The following is a 22,734-nucleotide window of genomic DNA, read 5'->3' as shown; positions in this document are numbered from 1 at the left end:
CGTCTGTCTCTCTAACACGTCGCCAACGGTTATGTAGTTGCATTGACTGGCCTTATTTCACTGACCCTTACTTTTGGCAAGAAAGACAGATACCCACGTTCGATATGGTATCTCTTTCTACTCGTGCTTCAGCGCCCTACTTAAAACTAAGCAGTCGAGATCTGTATTTGTCTATGGTAAGAATATCTTTTAATTGTTTAACACGTAGGTTCTAGACTAGACCATGTTAGTAATTAATTCCGTTTCTAGCATTTCCACAAAAACAGCAATACCGCCATCTGGCGAGTAAATATGGAACTAATAAAACAAAATCAGCAATAAAGATTTCTGACCTTTCTGGAAGTGTGGGAAGCGAATTTCATTTGTTTCAGGAACAAACTGGACCTAACTTGCCGCAAACCTCAAGACTCAATTAATCTACCTGTTCCATCCTGTTCAAGCTCGCCTCCATATTTCAGCGCCGTACATACATGAGAACGAGCAGTTCATATTTCGTATGTGACGTATATCTCTATGCTGTTTTCTAGGTGTATTAATTTAAAAATTACGACTTCTAATAGTTTTAATAAGTTTACATTTACAAGTAAAAGTCGATTCTAGGCGACTTGAAGAGACGTCAGCTCGATTCTAAAAAGTCGATTCTTTTAAGTAAAACATCGATATTCGACTAAAGTCAGAGTCGACTTATCCAACCATATTAATTTGTGCACCTCCGTAATTCGTATAAGTAACGAGGAATCGTTTAAGCCCCGAATTGTTGCAAAGTAATAATTTTTAACATTTACGGACGCCAGCTTCACAAGTCTCAGAACTGCTTTAAGATGCAAAACTTGGTTCAGGACCAGTCAACCTGGTTTTCTTCATCTACACGTCAACAGGTCTAGGGTGAAAGTTGGTATTCTCAGCTATAGAAGAATTATTAAAAATTGGAGTCATTATTTCATTCATTGTTAAATTTCACGAAATGCCTCGTATACCATTGCATGTAGCATCTGGAACAGGAGTTATAATCAAAAGTAGAACAAAATCTATTAGATTCGTGAGATATGGTTGCAGTAATAGGCCTTTTTACCACATCATTGTGATAGATGTAAAGTATAAATTTTGTACTACTCATTAACATAATTTAATTGTATACATTTATTTGGAATTGTTATATATCAGAAATTTACAGCATTGTTAAATATATAAATTTTACAACATTATTAATTGTAGTGACGTAGCCGGTATTCAAAAAACAAAAATTAGAATTGTGTCTTTTTTGCATGCGAAGCCTTATTGTTTGATAAATTTTTTAAATTCAAAATCTATCAATAGAAATCTAGTATTTGTATGTTTGACATAATCTTGTACCACAAGTTATTAAAAATTTATATTGAATGAGCTGTAGATCTACTCTTATTACTTAATCGGTTGAAGGTGGTTCTGCCCAGTCTAAAGTACAACCAAGAGAGTGTATGTTCTTGCTTCTTACTCGACTTACACAGGCTTACAGCTAGTCGTGAAAGTTCAGAACTCCATGTATACTCAGCCTCATCAGCTGGCTAACAAAATTAAAATGAAAATCATAACTTTTTAATTATTTCTTTTCCAATATTATTCTGTTATTATTAGGTAGATCCAAGATATACAAAAACTTTTTAATGATGTCAATGTCAGCTTGAATGTTTCACTGTAGTTCAAAAGGATATTAAAGTAAGTCATTATTGCTAGAGAAAAGATTTCTTTTACAAAATCATTAAAATTTTGTAATCCATTAATTCTTTAAATAAAACTAATGTAATGGTGCACTAGAACAAAATCGGGAATACTACAGTTCCGTAGGTAGCGCGTGAGTATAGCAACACTCGTTTCGGAACTAGTAATCAGCCAAACTGGAGCGCTGACTGAGACTGAGCTGGTTTCGCGGATCGCACGAAAGACGGCAGTGTCAGAGATGAGTAGAGAGATTGCTAACGCCAATGCTACGGCGTGAGACAACTTTTTTCCACTGATCGGGGCGACCCGCCGCGGCCAGCCGTCGAACCAAGGCGCACATTTTTCGAGAGTGCGAGACTCGTATCGAAGAGCGTGCGCCTACAAGAAGAGAAGTGGATTCGCGTGGAAATGAGCATATAGGCGCACATTTTGGCGACACGTAGAAGGGGTATACCGAATGTGTGCCTACGAGGAGAGAAGTGGAAATGTTGACTATAGCTATATATCTGAACGCACAGCCAAAGCAAGCGACGACACGAGTTTTTCTCTTTTGACTGCAACCGAGTATATGCTATATATATTTAACTGACTCTTGCTCTCTCGCTCTTGCTTGAATGTTATCTATCAATTTTACATTCGATTAAATCGTGAAACTAAATGCTCATAATTATATGCACAGAATTTGATATCAAAACATTTTTTTTTTTTTCGTACGTTAATACTTAATTTGAAATCTATTATTATTTTGAAAAAATGTTCAGCTAATTTTTTTAAGGATAACAGTTCAGCTATAACCACTGGTTAATTATTTTTCCTCATCATAATTGTTATGAACTGTAGGACAAGCTCCGGAGGTTATCGATGAACATATGTGACTTTAAGATCTCCTTCCCTCGAAGCTTCGATAGCTAAGGTAATAAGGGCTTATGCCACTCCAGTTCTTGTTTTGCTATCTGAGGATCGATTCCAACTGTCGGCAAATTTTTTTTTAACGTGATTCATCATTCTAGTTTATTTTATTTTTATTTATGTTTTGTTGAAATTTATAAATAATATTAATACCTTTCAAAATTATGCAACAAAAATCTGAACAGTAATGAAAAACAGATCTTATATATCAAGTTAACTGTTATGTTACTTAAAATTTTTACCTGGTAGTTACAACCACTTGTCACTTACATTATGAATTTCAAAAAATTAAAAGTTTAAAGCTTGAACATAATTTTCGATAATTTATAAGATCTGTTTTTCATTACTGTTCAGATTTTTGTTGCATAATTTTCAAAGGTTTTAAGTTTTGATATTTACATACGCTAATTAAAAGTTTGGTCTAGAACCAACATTATGTAATTGACATTGAAATTACATATTTAATCAACACAATAAGTTTAGCTGCTAGGTATACCTAAAATTTGTTTACAACAAAAGACGGAAAATAAATGTTTAGGGAGTTTTATGTAAGTTTTCTTGTGCCTTCGAAGATTATGATTATAGTATAGATAGATAAAAATATCGATCAGAACAGCTTCATCATTTCTTGGAAAAAAAAAAACTAAAAATTAATAAAAATTATGTATAAGGATTTTTTCTCTCTTACTTTGGATGTTAATAATTTCTTGGGGGTTTTAAATGTAAGAATTATACTCATATCCTAAGAAATTATTTTAGTATTATGAAATTCCGAAATGGCCATGCTAACGATAAGTATCAGCTTATGAAATTATTTAATATAATTAGTATTTAAAAAATGTATTTCGATGTATAGGGAAAAAAGGGTTTGTTAATATTATTTATAAAACATAAATAAAACATAAATATAAAGAAAATAAACTAGAATGATGAATCACGTTAAAAAAAATTTGCCGACAGTTGGAATCGATCCTCAGATAGCAAAACAAGAACTGGAGTGGCATAAGCCCTTATTACCTTAGCTATCGAAGCTTCGAGGGAAGGAGATCTTAAAGTCACATATGTTCATCGATAACCTCCGGAGCTTGTCCTACAGTTCATAACAATTATGATGAGGAAAAATAATTAACCAGTGGTTATAGCTGAACTGTTATCCTTAAAAAAATTAGCTGAACATTTTTTCAAAATAATAATAGATTTCAAATTAAGTATTAACGTACGAAAAAAAAAAAAATGTTTTGATATCAAATTCTGTGCATATAATTATGAGCATTTAGTTTCACGATTTAATCGAATGTAAGATTGATAGATAACATTCAAGCAAGAGCGAGAGAGCAAGAGTCAGTTAAATATATATAGCATATACTCGGTTGCAGTCAAAAGAGAAAAACTCGTGTCGTCGCTTGCTTTGGCTGTGCGTTCAGATATATAGCTATAGTCAACATTTCCACTTCTCTCCTCGTAGGCACACATTCGGTATACCCCTTCTACGTGTCGCCAAAATGTGCGCCTATATGCTCATTTCCACGCGAATCCACTTCTCTTCTTGTAGGCGCACGCTCTTCGATACGAGTCTCGCACTCTCGAAAAATGTGCGCCTTGGTTCGACGGCTGGCCGCGGCGGGTCGCCCCGATCAGTGGAAAAAAGTTGTCTCACGCCGTAGCATTGGCGTTAGCAATCTCTCTACTCATCTCTGGCAGTGTGGTGCTGTTACTGCACTGAACGGAAGGAGCAGCTGCCAGTTTTGGGTGAGGAGGACATAATTTTAGCATTATTTTCACTAGGACCTATATATAGCTACAGATACTAGTAAGAAAAATGCAAAAGCTGAATAGGAGGAGGGAAGAAATCAGTGGTTCTCCCCAAATGTGACTGGCAAACTTGCGGGAAATTCAAATTGGCTATGTGAAGCAAGACGCAAATCCCCAGATAACTCGACAAAATTTCATGCACAATAACATAACAAACTAATCCCAAGCTACTTAACCCAATAACCCAACAGGCCAATAAACAGCACCATGAGTTTGAATGAATCATAAAATTTATTAATTAACAAAGCAAGCGCCAATTCCCACACGACCCGAGGCGCTTACTGGTCGTTTTAATTATTTATAATTATTAAAATTATAACGCAAGCGCCTATCTCCACTCAACCCAGGGCGCTTACTGGTCGTTTTTATTATTTAAAATTAATAAAATAATAACGCAAGCGCCAATCCCCACACAACCCGGGGCGCTTACTGGCTGCTTCAATTATTGATAAAATGAAATAACAACGCAATCGCCTATCCCCACACAACCCAAGGCGCTTACTGGTCGTTTTACTTATTTATAATTAATAAAATAATAACAAAAGCCCCTATCCCCACACAACCGGGGGAGCTTACTGGCTGCTTTAATTATTGATACAATAAAATAATAACACAATCGCCAATCCCCACACAATCCGAGGCGCTTTCTGGTCGCTTTGATTATTTACAATAAATACAATAATGCGAACGCTAATCCCCACATGACCCGGGGTGCTTACTGGTCGGTTTAATAATTAATGATTAATAAATTATAACGCAAGCGCCAATTCCCACATAACCTGGGGCGCTTATTGGCTGCTTTAATTATTGATAAACTAAAATAATAACGTAAGTGCCTATCCCCACACAACCCGGGGCGCTTACTGGCTGCTTTAATTATTGATAAAATAAAATAATAACGCAAGTGGCAACGACCGCACAACCGGGGGTTGTTACTGGTCACTATAATTATTTAAAATCATAAAATAATGCAAGCCTTCTGGGTCATGTGGACATTAGCGTTCGCATTACTGTATTTATTGTAAATAATCAAAGCGACCAGTAAGCGCCTCGGGTTGTGTGGGGATTGGCGATTGTGGTATTATTTTATTGTATTAATAATTAAAGCAGCCAGTAATCTCCCTCGGTTGTGTGGGGATAGGTGCTTTTAATATTATTCTATTAATCATAAATAATTAAAACGACCAGTAGTGCCTTGGGTGGTGTGGGGATAGGCGCTTGCATCGTTGTTTTATTTCATCAATAATTGAAGCAGCCAGTAAGCTCCCCCGGTTGTGTGGGGATAGGCGATTGCGTTGTTATTTTATTTTATCAATAATTGAAGCAGCCAGTGAGCGCCCTGAGTTGTGTGGGGATAGGTGCTGGCGTTATTATTTTATTTTATCAATAATTGAAGCAGCTAGTTAGCGCCCCGGGTCGTGCGGGGATAGGCGCTTTCGTTGTTATTATATTTTATCAATAATTAAAGCAGCCAGTAAGCGCCCCGGGTTGTGTGGGGATTGGCACTTGCGTTATTATTTGATTGATCATTAATAATTAAAACGACCAGTAAGCGCCTCGGGTCGTGTGGGAATTGGCGCTTGCTTTGTTAATTAATAAATTTTATTATTCATTAAAACTCATGGTTCTGTTTATTGGCCCGTTGGGTTATTGGGTTAAGTAGCTTGGGATTAGTTTATTAAGTTATTGTGCATGAAATTGTGTCGAGTTATCTGGGGATTTGCGTCTTGCTCCATATAGCCAATTTTAATTTCCCGCTAGTTTGCCAGTTACATTTAGGGAGAACCACTGGTTTCCTCCCTCCTCCTATTCAGCTTTTGCATTTTTCTCACTAGGATCTGTAGCTATAGATAGGTCCTAGTGACAAAAATGCAAAATTGTATCCTCCTCATCCAACACTGGCAGCCGCTGAGCTGCGTATGTGACCCAAGAACTGTGCTTACAAGGGCAACAGAGTGTTATGAATTTACCTATCATAAATTGAAAGAAGGATCACATAACACATGACTGACAAGTGAGGTTATATAAACACATCCGTTATTTATGTTTTATTAATATGTATAAACTTACTGGAAATTTTTTGTGCCACCTCTTCGGGGTATTTGTATTTGTTGAAGAAGCCCTCTACACCAAACCGTGAATCATAAATTGAGTACCTACTTATAAGATATTATCAGAAATTAGAAAGTCGTATTTCTCACTGAAACCATGCAAGGTAAATGTCCCGATTGTGGGACAACATCCCAATGAATGGGATGTTTTGAAATCAATTTATATTTAAATAACGCAGAATATACAGGATTGTAAAAAAATTTCGTTTTATTATACGTGGAAAGATTGACCATATATCTTATTTTCAAAGCCATAGTACATATGGAATATTATGAAAAAAATGATTATTGCAACTCTGCCATTGTATTAATCTATGGGACGTATGAATCAGCACCTATTGTGACTTTCACTTTACTGAGTTTTTTCTTAATTAAATTGAATTTTTTGTCAAGATGTGTTTTTTTTTCATGAACTCAGGTATTCCTAAATATATTTAAAAACAAAGATCAGTATTTTTAATGCGGATTTTTTTATTTATAACCATGTCTCAATGTACGTACATCTGAAATTTGAAGGTCCCAGTCAATGGTACAGCATTATTCATGTACCGTACTTACGTACACTTCATATTTATGTCTTTGTCCTGATAAACGAGACACAGCAAAGTTGTTGTTTTTACTTGCAAATCATTGATTCTGTTACGTCAAAATAAATACAGTGTATTTTAATCAATTTTAAAGTTATTGTAATTGATATCCAACTTCATAGAAAGTTAATTATTGACATACAGTAATAAATCGTCCACCTAACCTTATAATTGAGCAGTCATAGAACTCTTTATTTTGTAATTACCTACTTAATTAACAATATTTATTGATTTTAGTTAAAAAATGAAAGAAATAAAGAGAAAAAAGACTGACAGAAAAATAGCAAAAGAAGTTGCCTCTAAAGGTGTAAATAAAGTTAAATGTATGAAAAAAAAATTTATTCTACAAATTTTTTAGTTCATGATTTTTTTCACTTTAAACAATTTTTTCATAACCACGAAGTATTTTATCAAAAAATAATTATTTTATCGCATACTTTTTACGTGCAGACAATAAGACTATACAATCGATTTGTTAACTTGAAATCCACAATTCTATTATTTTATTGTAACTTTCATTTCATTATATGACGTGCATTGATTTTATTTTATAAAAAGAAGAGAAAAAAAAAAAACAATTACAAGATATAAAAAAAATAAAAGAGGCTTAATAAAGTTACAAGAACAAATTAAAGATATTTAAAAAAAATTAAAAAAAAAAAGTAGGTATAATAAGATTAATAGAATTTTTTCTCTCAATATTTTGTTGTTTGTCAAAATTTAAAGTTTATTGTCGTGCGTCATACTATTTATTTATTTAAATTCTAATGTAAATTATATGGATGAATAAATTAAGTTTGAATATCACTAGAAATTAGTATTATTTCCGACAATTATTTGAAATCCTTATTTTTATCTTCCTTTGAGCTTATTTTGTAAAATTATAAAAGATTTTGATTTTGTGGAATGAACTTTTTTATATCATTAAACTTAATATTAATTTTTACGAGCTACAACATATTTTTTTATCACGGTAGGTTAAATATAACAGTTTTTGTATGTCCCATAAACCGGGACTAAGCGAGTGTCACCACTGGGCCATGCTATTTTTTGATGTGCCATTAATCGGTACCTCATATTTTTCTCCATTATTTCAAATTAAATTATCATTACAATCTTAGTTATACACTATAATGAATTTTTTTTTTTGTTAGAACACGTCATTTTATTTTATAATACAGAAAATTTATTACTTATATGTATTTTTTAGTTTTGAATAGCTAAATTTACTTTTTAGTACCCTCAACCCTGTCTCAAAATTGGGATATTTACCTCATCAGTGTGTTTCACGTCGGCTGTAAGTGAACGTAGTGTTGACGTATACCTGTATTAGGCATATATATATATATATATATATATATATATATATATATATATATATATATATATATGTATATCTCGGGTGTTCTGCATTACACTGCTACGATCCTGACTCTTGGAACAAAGCTTATGCCGGCCACGGACCTACGTACACGCTCTAGAGACGGTGTTGCCTTTGCTCTCAAACGAGACTCATACAGCTCCTTCCGGCTCAGCTACTGAGCCAAAGTCTGAGAGATGGGCTGCGTGCTCACTTGATACAAATGTAGCATGTTGAGGGACAGTAGTACCCCCGATTTTGTTTCAGTGTAGGATTGAATTAAGTTTTCGGTAATAAAAATTTAGACTCGCTTGAAAAAAATATATTATATAGAATTAAACAAAGACAACCGATAGTGTTAAAATCGAACAAGAAATATTTTCTGCTGAGGCCTTAAAAAATAACAAAACAGGGTTTTTAGCGTCGGAAACGAACAGTTAGCTGACAAAGCTTCGTTTCAGTAGTCATTTAAGCCTATTTTAGACTACCTAAAATTACGGAATTTTCGTCCAGGCTTGAGAAAAAACCATAGCCTTCGTCTGAACTCCGGAAAAAGGCATAGTCTTCGTCTAAACTCCAGGAGAAGGCATAGTCTTCGTTCGGACTAGGGTAAAAGGCATAGTCAGAGATGAGTAGGGAAATTGCTGACTGCCGTACTACGACGTGTGCCCACTTTTTTCCAGTGGTTCGAGCGCCCTACTACGGCCAATCGGCCGAACCAGGCGCACATTTTTTTTTTTTATTTGAGAAGCACGGTAGGGGTATGAGAGGAGTGGATTCGCGTGAAAATGCCCATATAGGCGCACATATTGGAGACGCGTGGAAAGGGTATACCGAATGTGCGCCTAACAGGAGAGGAGTGGAAATGTCGGCTATATAGCTGTATAGCTGAGCGCACAGCCAAAGCAAGTGACGACACGAGTTTTTCTCTTATGAATCTTTTGACTCTGCAACCAAGTATATGCTATGTACATTTAACAGACTTGCTCTCGCTCTGGCTTTAATGGTATCTATAAATCTTATTTAATTGAATTAAGGAACTACATGCTTAATAATTATATGCACAGACTTTTGATTTCAATACATTATTTTTTAACTCTCCCGTACTTTTAACATTCCCAAATCCATTTATGTTTTTGAAAAATATATAGCTTTACCTATTTTTTAGGGTTTTTAATACGGCTTTAACCACTAAATTATTAATTTTACACATCCTAACTGCTGTGAATTGAAGGACAAGCTTCGAAGGATATCCATGAACATATGTGACTTCGAAAGAGAGGGTCCATGTGTTCTTCGGATAGCTGTGATGGAAATGGCTTATGCCGCTTCGTGGATTGTTTCGCACTTAAGGGTTCATATCCACGTAATGGTAGATTTTTTATTTTATTTACTTTTTTTTTTTTTTGCAATTTATCATTTTGTCTTTATTTCATTTATTTCTGTTTCGTTAAAAAAATATATGTGTCGTCATTATTTTTTTTCGGATACATCAAAATCAATATTGTTACTTTAATACTTCTTGTTAGCAAAGCCATCCCATAGTTTTATAATACTAAAATAATAATTAAGGATTTCAAAATAATTTGTGCATTTTAAAACTCCTAAGAAATTATGAACATCCTATTTATGACAAAAAAAAGCCGAAAGCAGAACGAAACTTATACTTTTACCACGATTATATCAAATATGATTATTACTAGTAAAGTACAACTTACATCCAAGTATACGTGTATATTTATCTACGTACATGTACTATGTTTTTTAGCTTGTATTTACATTCCTTATCAATACCTTGTGGTTATTGCATTGACAAAGTTCTCACTACAAATATGTACAAACATTAAAGCAGATTTTATAGTCTTTATAAATAGAGTGCATTTTAGATTAAAGAGTCTTACAGAGACTGAACAAAGCCTTTTTTATTTAAGACATAAGCTTCAACCACTTGTAACTCGGAGTATGGATAAAAAAGAAGTTGTATTGTGTATAAACAATTAACCTTTTTACCTACAGTAAATTGTTATTGTAATTTTTCAGAAATAGTTACCAAAATTTTTTGACAGCGCTTAAATCCTATACAGTTAACAAGAACTTATTTTCCTCTGTTTTGAAGGTGGCAATACATATGTATTTTTATATGTTAATAGCTATATAAAATATTAGAATTTAAATTAAATTTGCACTTATAATTCTCGCAATCAGTCAATTAATTTTACATTTTATGCAACACACAACGATTTGCATAAATTTATTCGATTGTTTGTAGTTTATAAGATAGACCATCAAAAAACACCTCTAGCCATACAACGCAAGGCGGCTAATTTTTTTTGTACTTATATTAGCACAATCGTATTATCGGTATCTTCAACCACGTGACAGAGATTGCTTTTATTAAAAAGATCGCGGAACTCTCACGACAAGTAGCTTAACTTTAAAATCTTCAAAATAGCTTTTTTATAGTTCTACATACTAATTTTCGAGAATCATAGCTAAATTAATTTATCATAAAGAAGTATGATCTTAAATACACAAAACAATAGTTTGAATACTTCACGATTTTAAGAAAAAAATGGAAAACAAGGATAAATAATTGGTTGATTTTTTCAGAAAACTGTAGATTTTTAAAAGATTTTGCACTACAAATGTATATGTTGATATTATTTTAAGGGGGTTATCGTGGTACAGTCAACTTAAAAATTAAATTTTTGTATCAAAAATGTCTTTGTTATGATTATTTTCAACAAAACAAGTAAATAATTTGAACGTCCCCTTTAACTCTTAATCGAAGTTTTTGCAAACAGAAATAGACCCAGACTTGGTTTTTATTCATACATAAATTTGTAGTTAAAAAGTTTTCTTAGCTCTTACAATTTCTGACTAAATAATTTGTCAGGTTAGCATAAGCAAGTGTCTTTTCAAAGTATTAGGCGTAAAAGAGCCTTTCCAAACTGAATATAAGAAAGAGCCTTTAGTTTTTCTTTCTCCGATTTTAAGTTGGTACTACATTTATGTATGTATGTATATGATTGACATATATAGCTATATATACATTACCACCTTAAAGTAGAAGTAAACAAATTGGTTAAAAATGCTTTTATGTCTTTTTGTTAAATTTCTCGTTTTACTCTCCAGTATAGAATAAATGTGTGGATTCGTACAGAGGTACATGACCAACCAAGAGCTGGGTGAAGAGCAAATAAGAAATCAAAATGTCGAATAATAATCTTGACCAACGTTTTGTTGGGCTTAATCGTACCAGTAGACGCTGGCTCAATACACCTTAGTGCGAGTGTACCTCTGTATAAAAAGGCTTTTTCTTTTTGTTTAAGAAGACTTTCTTCTGCCCGAAAATTTAAAAAGACTCTTTCTTGGTTTTTACTCTAAAAAGACTCTTTCTTGCACTTACCCGATGGTGTCATTGTAAAAAGTATTACGATGCTTTTTCTGCATTTTATATAAATGATTACACTTCCTTAATAATCTGCAACCTAAAATTATCTTTATTTTAATCATCACCCTCAAAAGTTAATTAATTATTATTTTTTTTTTTTTTCAAACAAAATACTGCAATATTATGAAAATATTTTACCTCAGAATCTTGACGAACAATTTTTATTACTAATTTATCGAAATGTTTCATTCATTATTATTTTTCTGGCAGTCTAAAAATAATTATAAGTAGCCCACATCATTAAAGATTTGCAAACAATTATAAAATTTTTACAAAACTATTTTTTATGGTGTTCATCAAATTCATTTACTGATGAAAATTTCAACATTAAGGAAATAGTAGTAGACTGGCGCTGATGATTGTACTCTAATTTAAATTTCTGCCTTTGACTTTTTTTTTTGTTCGTAGGAAGTTCATAATTTCTTAGGAGTTTTAAAATGCACAAATTATGTTGAAATCCTTAATTGTTATTTTAGTATTATAAAACCATGGGATGGCTTTGTTAACAAGAAGTATCAAAGTAACAATATTGATTTTGATGTATCCGAAAAAAAAAATGACGACACATATATTTTTTTTCAACGATACATAAATAAATGAAATAAAGACAAAATGATGATTCGCAAAAAAAAAAAAAGAAAAAAATGAAAAATCTACCATGATGTGGACTTAAACCCTTAAGTGCGAAACAATCCACGAAGCGGCATAAGCCATTTTCATCTCAGCCATCCAAAGGACACGTGGACCCTCTCTTTCGAAGTCACGTATGTTCATGGATATTCTTCGAAGCTTGTCCTTTAATTCACAGCAGTTAGGATGTGTAAAGTTAATAATTTAGTGGTTAAAGCCGTACTTAAAACCCGAAAAAATGGTTGAAGCCATACATTTTTTAAAAACGTAAATGGATTTGGGAATGTTAAAAGTACGGGAGAGTTAAAAAATAATGTATTGAAATCAAAAGTCTGTGCATATAATTATTAAGCATGTAGTTCCTTGATTCAATTAAATAAGATTTATAGATAACATTAAAACCAGAGCGAGAGCAAGTCAGTTAAATATACATAGCATATACTCGGTTGCAGAGTCAAAGACTTAAAGGGGAAAAACTCGTGTCGTCACTTGCTTCGTCTGTGCGCTCAGCTATACAGCTATGTAGCCGACATTTCCACTCCTCTCCTCGTATGCGCACACTGTGTTTACCCCTTCCACGCGTCTCCAAGATATGCGCCTATATGGACATTTCCACGCGAATCCACTCCTCTCATACCCCTACCGTGCTGCTCAAATAAAAAAAAATGTGCGCTTTTTTCGGCCGCTTGGCCGCAGCGGGGTGCCCGAATCACTGGAAAAAAGTGGGCACACTCCGTAGTATGGCAGTCAGCAATCTCCCTACTAATATTTGGCATAGTTTTTGTCCAGACTTGAGAAAAGGGCATAGTCTTCGTCTAGGCTTTGAAGCAGGGTATAGTTCTCGTCCGGGGCGTCGATATGTGTGAGTAACAGAGTGCTGGGGCCAAGAGTCAACTGCAGTGACCAAAATTTCTGTACACAGCAAAATTACAAATTAAAATCTGTACTATCTAAAGAGATTGAAACGTTTGACACCTTTAGCTCATGCGTTTGTCTCGTTATGATGTGAGATTAGAAAAGTTACCACTGAAAGCTGTTATGAATAACAACAGTGTGGTTTTTAAAAGTGAGTTCCCCTTTATTGACATTTCAGTTTAAATCGTGGGACATATAGTACTTGATGAAAACTTTTGGTTATGGATTAAGGACGTTCGGTAGAGATGGTGGGGGAAAACATTTGCGGGACAAGGAGAAACCGTGATGAGTGAAGATTTGACAATGCCGTACGAGTCTTAAATGTGTGACTGTTCATGTGCATGCATCAGGTGTTTGCAGTCTGCACGACTGCACTTTGCACTGTCTGCTCGTCTGCTGCGTCGGTTACGACAGACAGTGTTATACGTGTATGTTTAATGCTTTTGTGATAAAGCAGTAAGTATTTGACTTTGATTCGTTATAAAAATGTACTGAAAATGAGTAAATAAGTAATTATAAAAACTTGTGACCATTCTATTAATATTCGTAGATTTTATTCGTAAAAATGCCTAAAGCCAAACATTATAACCTCCAAACTACGTCAATTGAGAAAGGAACAGAAATAATCATAAATTTGAAATTTTATGAGAAAAATAAATAACGTGTTATTAGAATACATTGTTATTTTCTTATGGGGAGGAGTGGGCGTAATGTACATACGCTCATGCACACATTATAAGCTTGTATTTTATACGAAAATGCGTAAATATCTACAATAACATTGAAATATGTACTGATTCACATCCCAGAGCATTTTGAATTTCCCGCTACTTGCTTAGTTGCTATTGCGTTTCTATCCAACTTTTATTTATTTTTTTTTACATTAACGAATCAGACGATCGTCGCGAATTTTGGTATGCATTAAACTCATAACATTATTTGTGACGTATATAAAAATTGGCAAAATCGCCCGAAAAGTACATAGCAAAATTACGCGTGTTTTTTTACTTCACACGTGTACCGAGATGCGGGAAATCCGAGTATTTATTTTAATACGTTCACGTGCTGAAATTGGTTGCTTAAAACTGAGTTTTAATAGTTTTCCCATAAGCGACCGTTTTAAAATGACTGAGCTTTGAAATTTAATATCTCGAAAACTAAACAGACGAACCTCTTAAAATTTTGACAGGTTTACTGCAACAACAACAAAAACGTCAGGTCAAAATTTCAGAAAAATTCACTGGAAAATTCTATCTCTACCGAACGTCCTTAAAAATACATGCTATTGTGACATAAATATAACATATGACGTCAATACTTAACAATGTATTTATAACAGACATTTTGACTATATTATATTCATTATCTCATTAATGAGTCAATCTATCACCTTAAAAGTTTTTTCCAAGAGAGCTTAACACTTTTACTATAACTTAATGTGATTCCAATATTCAGTTTAACTTTGACAGAAAATATAGAAACATGTCCCTGATGTAGTAGCATCAGCCCTGGACCCTGGACACGAAATGAGACACTTACGGCAGAATCACCCATATATATATATATATATATAGTATCGCTCCCTTGCGAGCTTTGCTAGCTAGGTAGCGTTGTAAGAAAGTAATTAAATCCCCTTAAATACCGACACTAGAATTAATTACCGAAAGCATGTTGACACACTTTTACATGTATGTATAAGTTTATTGGATATATTCAATTATGTAGATGACCGACACGATGTCTCAGCGATAGAGTTGCAGTCCCGTCGATCTCCGAGGTTAAGCAGCATTTAGCGCGGTGAGTACTTGGATGGGTGACCGTTCAAGTCTCGCCGTTTCGCCTCTGCTGTTCGCTTCATGGATTAATTGACTGTTTCTCTGTTTCTTCAACATTGTGAGTGGAGAGGTGTGCCAAATATCTGCCCCATTGTCTAAGGCTGCGGTTACATGGGGCGGAAATATCTAGCTAAACGTCACAGCGGAAAGATAAAAGAGTACCCCCACTATGCTACTTAAACGAGTTACGCGTTCCGCTCCCGCTGGAAAAAATGTCCATCGTGCACATGGAGCGGAACAGAGCGGCCGCGTCATGACAGCAGCCAATTAGGGCATAGCTTTCCAGCGGAAAACTATTGATGATGTTATGTATTTTAGGTAAATTATTAACGCTTACCTATAATACATTATAATAGAAACATGAATATCACAATCATGATCATGCTTACACATCTAAAAATTTTAATAACGATATAAGAAGAAAATTATATCATTATTTAGCCGACTTCCACCATTACGCTTCGCTGTGTTCCGCTCCATGTGCACGATGCACACTTTTCACGGCGGAGAAATGCAAGAGCTTAACAACTGGTAGTTAAGGAACTTCTGTCTCTGACGCTATGACGTTCCGCTGGCTTATTGTACTCATGTTACCGCGGGCTAAGTCTGCAGCTTAGACACCAGGTCTGAAATGAGGCAGATACATCGGGCTGTTCCGGATCAGGTTTTTCCTACGGAAGAGTTCCCGAGGTTTCCCTGATCCATATGACAACTATCATGGGCGAATGCGGAGCAGTTGTTGGGGTCCTCCCCCCCTTCCAATCCCATCCCAATTCCTACCCAATCCCAAGTGCTAAGTGCCCTAAGTAGTGCCTTTACAAGATAGCCGGACGTAAAGCACTATAATAATAAAAAATAAAAAAATTATGTAGGCGAAGAATCTCATAAATACATTGAAGGACAAAATGTAGCAAGTACAAAGCATATATTTTATGGTAAAATTGGAAACGTACTAAACATATGTGGTATAGTTATATTTGAAATCGATTGATTTGTTTAAAAAACCACACACTCACACTCGTGTTTAAAAACTATTTATTAAAGCTATTATAAACAATGAATCAACTTCGATCACATAATATTCTGTCATTTACAAAATAAATCACTGCTAAAAAAATCAGCTGATTTAATTGTCAGCTGATTTCTGATGCCAAATTGTCAGCTGTTTTTTTGACTGTGCGAAAACATACAAGTCTCATCAGTGCGAAAAAGGCAAGTCTCAAAGGAACATAATATTATTATCAAAACTATGAATTCTGAGACCTTAACAGTGTAATGAGAGAGGGAAAAATTAAGAGATTCGGAAAATTTTCAATCACAAAACTTACTAGCTCCGTGCGCTGAAAAAAGTTAAAGTTCCATTAGTGCCAAAAAATACAAGTCCCGAAAGAAAAAAATCACATTTACAATCGTCAAAAATATGCATTTTGAGACAATTACAGTAGAATTATACAGGTGAAAATTGAGAGATTTTGAAAATTTTTGACAGCACAAATTACAATGCGATGCACTGAAAAAGTCCCGTTAGCGCAAAAAAATACGAGTGCAGACAGAAATTTTTTTTTTTGCCATCATCAAAATTATGCGTTCTGGGACATTTACAGTATAATGAGAGAGGTGAAAATTAGGATGTTCGAAAAATTTTCAAAAGCAAAACTAAGTTCCATGATCTGAAAAAAGTTGGTTTTCCATCAGTGCCAAAAAATACAAGTCCCGAAAATAAATTATATTTACAATCGTTAAAAATACGTGTTTTGGGATATTTACAGTAGAATGAGACAGGTTAAAATGAAAAGGTTTGAACAATTTTGGATTAAAAAATGTTCAAGTTAAGTACTTAAAAAATGGAAAATCCCCGCTGGTGCGAAAAAATACTAGTCACACAGATGCGAATCAGTTCGAGTCCCGAGTAACAAAAATGTAATTTTCATTGTAAAATGTATGCGTTTTGAGAAATTGATTCAAAGGGTGCAGAAATGTATTTTAATTCATTGCTCCGCTAAAAGTACGACTTTTTTCCACTGATTTCAGAGGAAAAAATGCACCAATCCCTCACTCTTACAAAATCGCTTTTACTGCCCTTAGAAAAGGGAGGAAATTTCCATGCGGATGACGTTAAAATACTTTCCTAAATAGCAGTAAATGCGATTTGTAACGGTAAGGTCAATAATAAAGTATTCAGTCATACTTTCTTCACTAGTGGCGAAATATACTATTTTTTTCGAACTTTAATAAATACGAATTCCGTTGGAATAAAAAATATAAGTTCCGAGCATACAAAATATAAGTTTTTATTGCCAATCTTTTTGCGGCTTAAGGAATTTTATGGGTCCCCACGAATAGTTTTTTTTCCCACTTTACAAATTGCAAGTTCCGTTACAGCGAAAAAGATCAATTTAGTAAGCTACGAGTTATCAATTAAAATATAATATATGAAATGAAGATATCTGTTAAAAAAAACAGCTGATTTGTCAGCTGATAAATTAGCTGATTAATGATTGTCAGCAGATTTTTTGTACATTAAATATATTTTTTCTAACTTTTTCTTCACTAATAATCATTATTTATTTGCATCAAACAATTCAAAGCTAATAAGTAAGTCGATAACAATAACATAAAATCAATATTACAAAAAAAAAATCATAGCACCTAAATACAAAAAAAAAAAAAAAACGTGAGTCCCAATTGAAAAAATCAAACTGTACTATACAATCATTGTGTAATTAGCCATTTTGAGTTACTTAGAAACACTCAAAAAGTAAAATTTAATTAAAGTTATACATGGTAAAAATTAAAAGTTCTGTGATTATGCAAAAATACAAGTCCCAGAAAGTGCGAAAAATTACAACCCGTGATAGAAAAGTACAAGTTTAGGAATTTAATGTACATTGCAAATATTCAAAAATGTGAGTTTTCGATTTTATTTCTGACTTACAAGTTTCTTAATCACGAAAGATAGAAGTTCTACAAGTGCATAAAGTTACAAGTTTTAGAAAGTGAAAAAATTAGTAGACGTAATGAAAAAAGTTTAAATTTTCATAAAACACAAGGTGCGTTTTCAGTCATTTAGAGTAGATTACAAGTATTAAAAAATTAGATTCTTTTTGTTTTAATTCGGAAAAATGCAAAAGTTTCGTGACCACGTAAAATACAAGTTCCACGAGTTCAAAAAATAGTAAATGCCTCAGGTGCAAAGAGCTTTAAGTTTTGATAAAAAGGTCAGAATTTTTATGAAACAAAATATGTAGTTTTATACATTTTAAAACGATTATAAATTCTGAAGTGGGTATTTTTTGGTGATTCCATTCTAAAAAATAAACACTTTCACGGCCACGAAAAAATACAAGTCCCACAAGTGCAGTCCTGATAAAAAAATCATGATTTTGATATTATACAGAATATACGTTTTAAGGCAAGTGAAATCCACTATAAAAAATAGAAAAGGTTATTTTTTTTGATTTTGATAAAAAAAAAAATTGATAAGTTTCGCAATCAAAAAAAAGTGCAAGTCCCATAAGTGCAAAAAATGACAAGTCCTAATAGAAAAATTAAAATTTTAATCATACACAGTTTGAATTTTAACGGAAGTTGTAATTTTCGTAGTGCGAAAAAAATACTACTCCCGACCGTTTTAATCAACTTAAAACTCTCCAGAACAAACACTCTTTACAGTAAAAATTTTAGACTTTTTTAGTCGGAACTTTTTTTTGGATTTTTTTCGTGATGCTGGGAATTGTATTTTATCACTCGGATACAACTTAAAAAAAAATTTTCAAAGTGCGGAAAAAAACTTTTCTGGACGGTTTTCATCAACTTGAAACTCCTCGGAAGGCACACTTTTTATCATGAAAATTTTGATGTTTTGTAGTGGGTACTTGTATTTTTCCGATCGAACGAAGCAAGTATGATAAAAAATTAGTGTTTTGGAGTGTTTTGATCAACTATAAGTTTCTCGAAACGCACCCGTTTTATCACATTTTTGAATATTTGTAAGAATCATATTTTTTAACAAATGTAATGTACATTACATGCCTAGAAACGCATATTGTGTTTCCTAAAAATTTTTACTTTTTTTATCACGGCTTGTAATTTTTCGCACTCCTGGGACTTGTACTTTTTGTAATTATAGAACTTTTAATTTTTACCATGTATAATCTTAATTAAATTACACTGATAACGTATTCGCCAGTAACTCAAAATGGCTGAAAACACAATGATTTTATAATGCAACGTTTTGATTTTTTCAAGTGGGACTTTTTTTCTTATTGAGGTACTATGATTTTTTTTCCAAATGTTAATTTTATATAGTATTGTTATCAACTTACTTGTTTGTTTTGTATTATTTGATACTAATAAATAATGATTGTTAGTAAAGAAAATTAAAAAAGAAAAAAAATTTAGTGTACAAAAAAACTGCTGGTAATTTGGCATCACAAATCAGCTAATTTAACTTTTTTTAGGGCACGGAACTTTTAATTTTTACTATTGGAAATTTTTCGAACATCTTAATTCTTACCTCTCTTATTTTACTTCAAATGTCCAAGAAAGCATAGTTTTTATGATGGTAAAAAAAAATTTTCTGAATAGTTTTGGTAATGTCGAAAAAAGAAAAAAAAATTCCTTTGCAGACTTGTATTTTGCGCACTGATAGGACTTGTATTTTTTCACACAGTCAAAAAATTGGCTGACGATTTGGTATCAGATATCAGCAGAATTATCAGCTGACAAATCAGCCAAATTTGGTATAATACACGATAAATAAAAAATAAGTTAGCAAAACAAAAATGGTAACCATTCTATTAAAATGCCTTAGAAGTAGGAGAATCTGTGTGACACTACATTTTCATCGTTCTATTTGTGTTATTTTCTCGGCTCGTACTATCCATATATTTTTTGTGTTGCAACAGATGCTTTTTTAATTTTAAAAGACAATGCAGCTAATGTTTAATGAACCATATTTATGAGATTACAATGATAATGAACCGAATGGTGTTGTAAGCTTAAAAAACATCGATTTAAAAGTACCATCCAAACAAATTGAAGATGATAATCAAATCTGAAAGTTCCAAACGTGCTAATTACTCTTACATAAGTAAATAGCAATAAATTAAATAATTTGTTTTAATATATTCTTGGTGTTGAACGACAAGTAGTGCTGCTTTGATGGATAGAGGTTAAACCAATTCTACAACCAAGTATGTCATTTCAGTAGTAAACAAAATCATCAGTTTTTTTCGTCTTTAAATGAGTAAGCTAAAGCTGCAATGCTTTCCTTGTAGTGTGTCTGGCTGCGATAATAATTCAAGTGTAAATGAAATTATTTTTCTTAGTATACCGAGTAATATTATATGAGTAATAGTATACGAAGACAGTGTTTACATTTAATAACATATATATCTTGACAAATGTATGAAGACATCTAGAATATGCTTACAGCTTCCTCCAGATCCAGTTGGGCAAAAACAATTACAATAACATAATTATTTTTTCTCAGAGCGTATAGAAAAGAATCTCCAGCTTATGTGGTTGTCCAAACAAATCAATCGATTTTAAATATACACAGACTGCACCTGTTTGGTACGGCGTTTCCAATTTTATGGTGCAATAAAAGATATGCTTTGTATTTGCAACTTTTTGTTCTTCTACGTATTTATGAGATTCTTTACCTGCATATTTAAATAAATCCAATAAACATTTTTATAAAATACCTAACTCATGTTTTGACTCTATTTGCTCATCTACAGTTTAAACTACATACTTAGTCGTAGAATTGGTTCAGCTTCCAACCACCAGGGCGGTGTTACTACACGCTCAACACCGTACCACCGTAAATGAGCAGTGCATTATATAATCACTTTCCATTATAAATTTCAGTATTTCTACTTACAAAAATGTAACGTGCTGTTATGAAACGATTTGCAACTCTTTATGCACGTAATGTATTCTACATTTCCTGTTTTAGCGAAAAGGATTACTCTTTGAATCACTCCTTTTAATAAAACCATATTTTTTAGAAATACTTAAAAAACATTTAGTTATTAACGTACGTGAAGAAGAAAAAATACTGTTTGGACGTTATTAAATAAAGTTTGAATAGTAAAACTTGTAGTCAGATTATTAAAAAGTACTATGTTGGAACCGTAAAATTTATTAACCACCTTTTTATATTTTACTGTTCAGCATAATAATTTTTACCGATCTGACCACAATTATTACTACTTAAACTATAATTTTAATAGTTAAAACATTCATTTTCACCTTTTCTCGTCAATTTGTATTTAGTTCACTGTGTAGAATGGTAATTTTTACTGGAATTTTTTTACATTTTCATTTCTTATATCTCTTCATGTATTGGGATGTGAAAAACGGTCTGGGTGGAAGTAAGGCACAGCAAAGGCTAACCTCGTGTCTATTAGCGCTGTTGAGGTTGTGCAGATGCCAGTAGGGAGCAGCTGTTAAAAAATCTCCTAATAATGCTTTCAAAACATTTTTAAAACGTTTATAATGTTCAAAGTTTTTCGTCTTCAATATTTTATTTTGGAATGTTTTTTTACATTTATTTACAGGTATTAAATGTTCAATACGGAGTATATATACTATTATATATATATATATATATATATATATATATATATATATATATATATATATATACTAGTGGGGCTCCGCCCCCCTGCGCGCTCCGCGCGCCAACCCCCCCTTTTATTGTGTTATAAGTGTAATTTTTTCAAAATAAGGTTTGTATTAATATTTTTTAAGGCCTTAAAAAATGATAAAATTAATTGTTAGTATAAAAATAATATGTTGAAGTATATTTTACAGAATTCGGAAGACTATGGCATTTTTCGAAAATACTCGGGAATAAATTTTTTACGCTGGGTATGATTACTGGTCTGTTTTTAAAGAAATATAAAGAACAAGCTGCTAATTTCAAATAAAAGTGGTAAACTTTATATAGACAGAGAGATGTGCCCTTGAATTTTTGTTGGTGAGCTTTATTATTTCTTCTAGTGGCTCCCTTTTTTAAATGAGCTGTCTATCCTGTATGTGTCAATAGATATTTCTAAGCTCTTATAACTATATATGCCCCCTGCGCGCTCTGCGCACCAACCCCCGTAATTGCAAATTAGATTCACGAAGTATGGAAAAATACCCGAATTGTATTAATTGTTACTTAAAATTTATATATGTAATAAATGTATATTGATCATAATTAATTACATCAATTTTTAACCATCACTTTTTATTTTCCCTCACTAAAATCAGCTATTACTATGGGATTAGTAGAACACGATTTTCAAAACAATATAATTTTTGAAGAAGCATGTAACGTTATGCTGCCTTTTCAACTACGAAAAATTTTCGCATGGTTTATTATGTCTGAAAATTTTTTTGGTAATATTATTTGGAACAAATACTAAAA

At 32.8% G+C, this 22,734-nt stretch overlaps 1 protein-coding gene across 1 annotated transcript in view; it reads left to right on the top strand.

The window, feature by feature from the left end:
• The first annotated feature begins 611 nt into the window (after positions 1-611).
• The window catches only part of mRpS16 (mitochondrial ribosomal protein S16), an 81,437-nt gene continuing 59,314 nt past the window's right edge, over positions 612-22,734 (top strand). Inside the window, exon 1 of the mRNA XM_014351167.3 lies at positions 612-1,090. Within this exon, the coding sequence (XP_014206653.2) occupies positions 965-1,090 (126 nt within the window). The 5' untranslated portion in view covers positions 612-964. The remainder of the gene's footprint in view (positions 1,091-22,734) is intronic.

This window comes from Copidosoma floridanum, unplaced genomic scaffold (genome assembly GCF_036245765.1).
Source record: "Copidosoma floridanum isolate Cflo_tuat_1 unplaced genomic scaffold, Cflo_Japanese_pri ptg000011l, whole genome shotgun sequence".
In the NCBI taxonomy this organism is placed as follows: Eukaryota; Metazoa; Arthropoda; class Insecta; order Hymenoptera; family Encyrtidae; genus Copidosoma; species Copidosoma floridanum.
The sequence above is the reverse complement of the archived record's forward strand: the minus strand, read 5'-3'. Positions and strand labels throughout refer to the sequence as shown.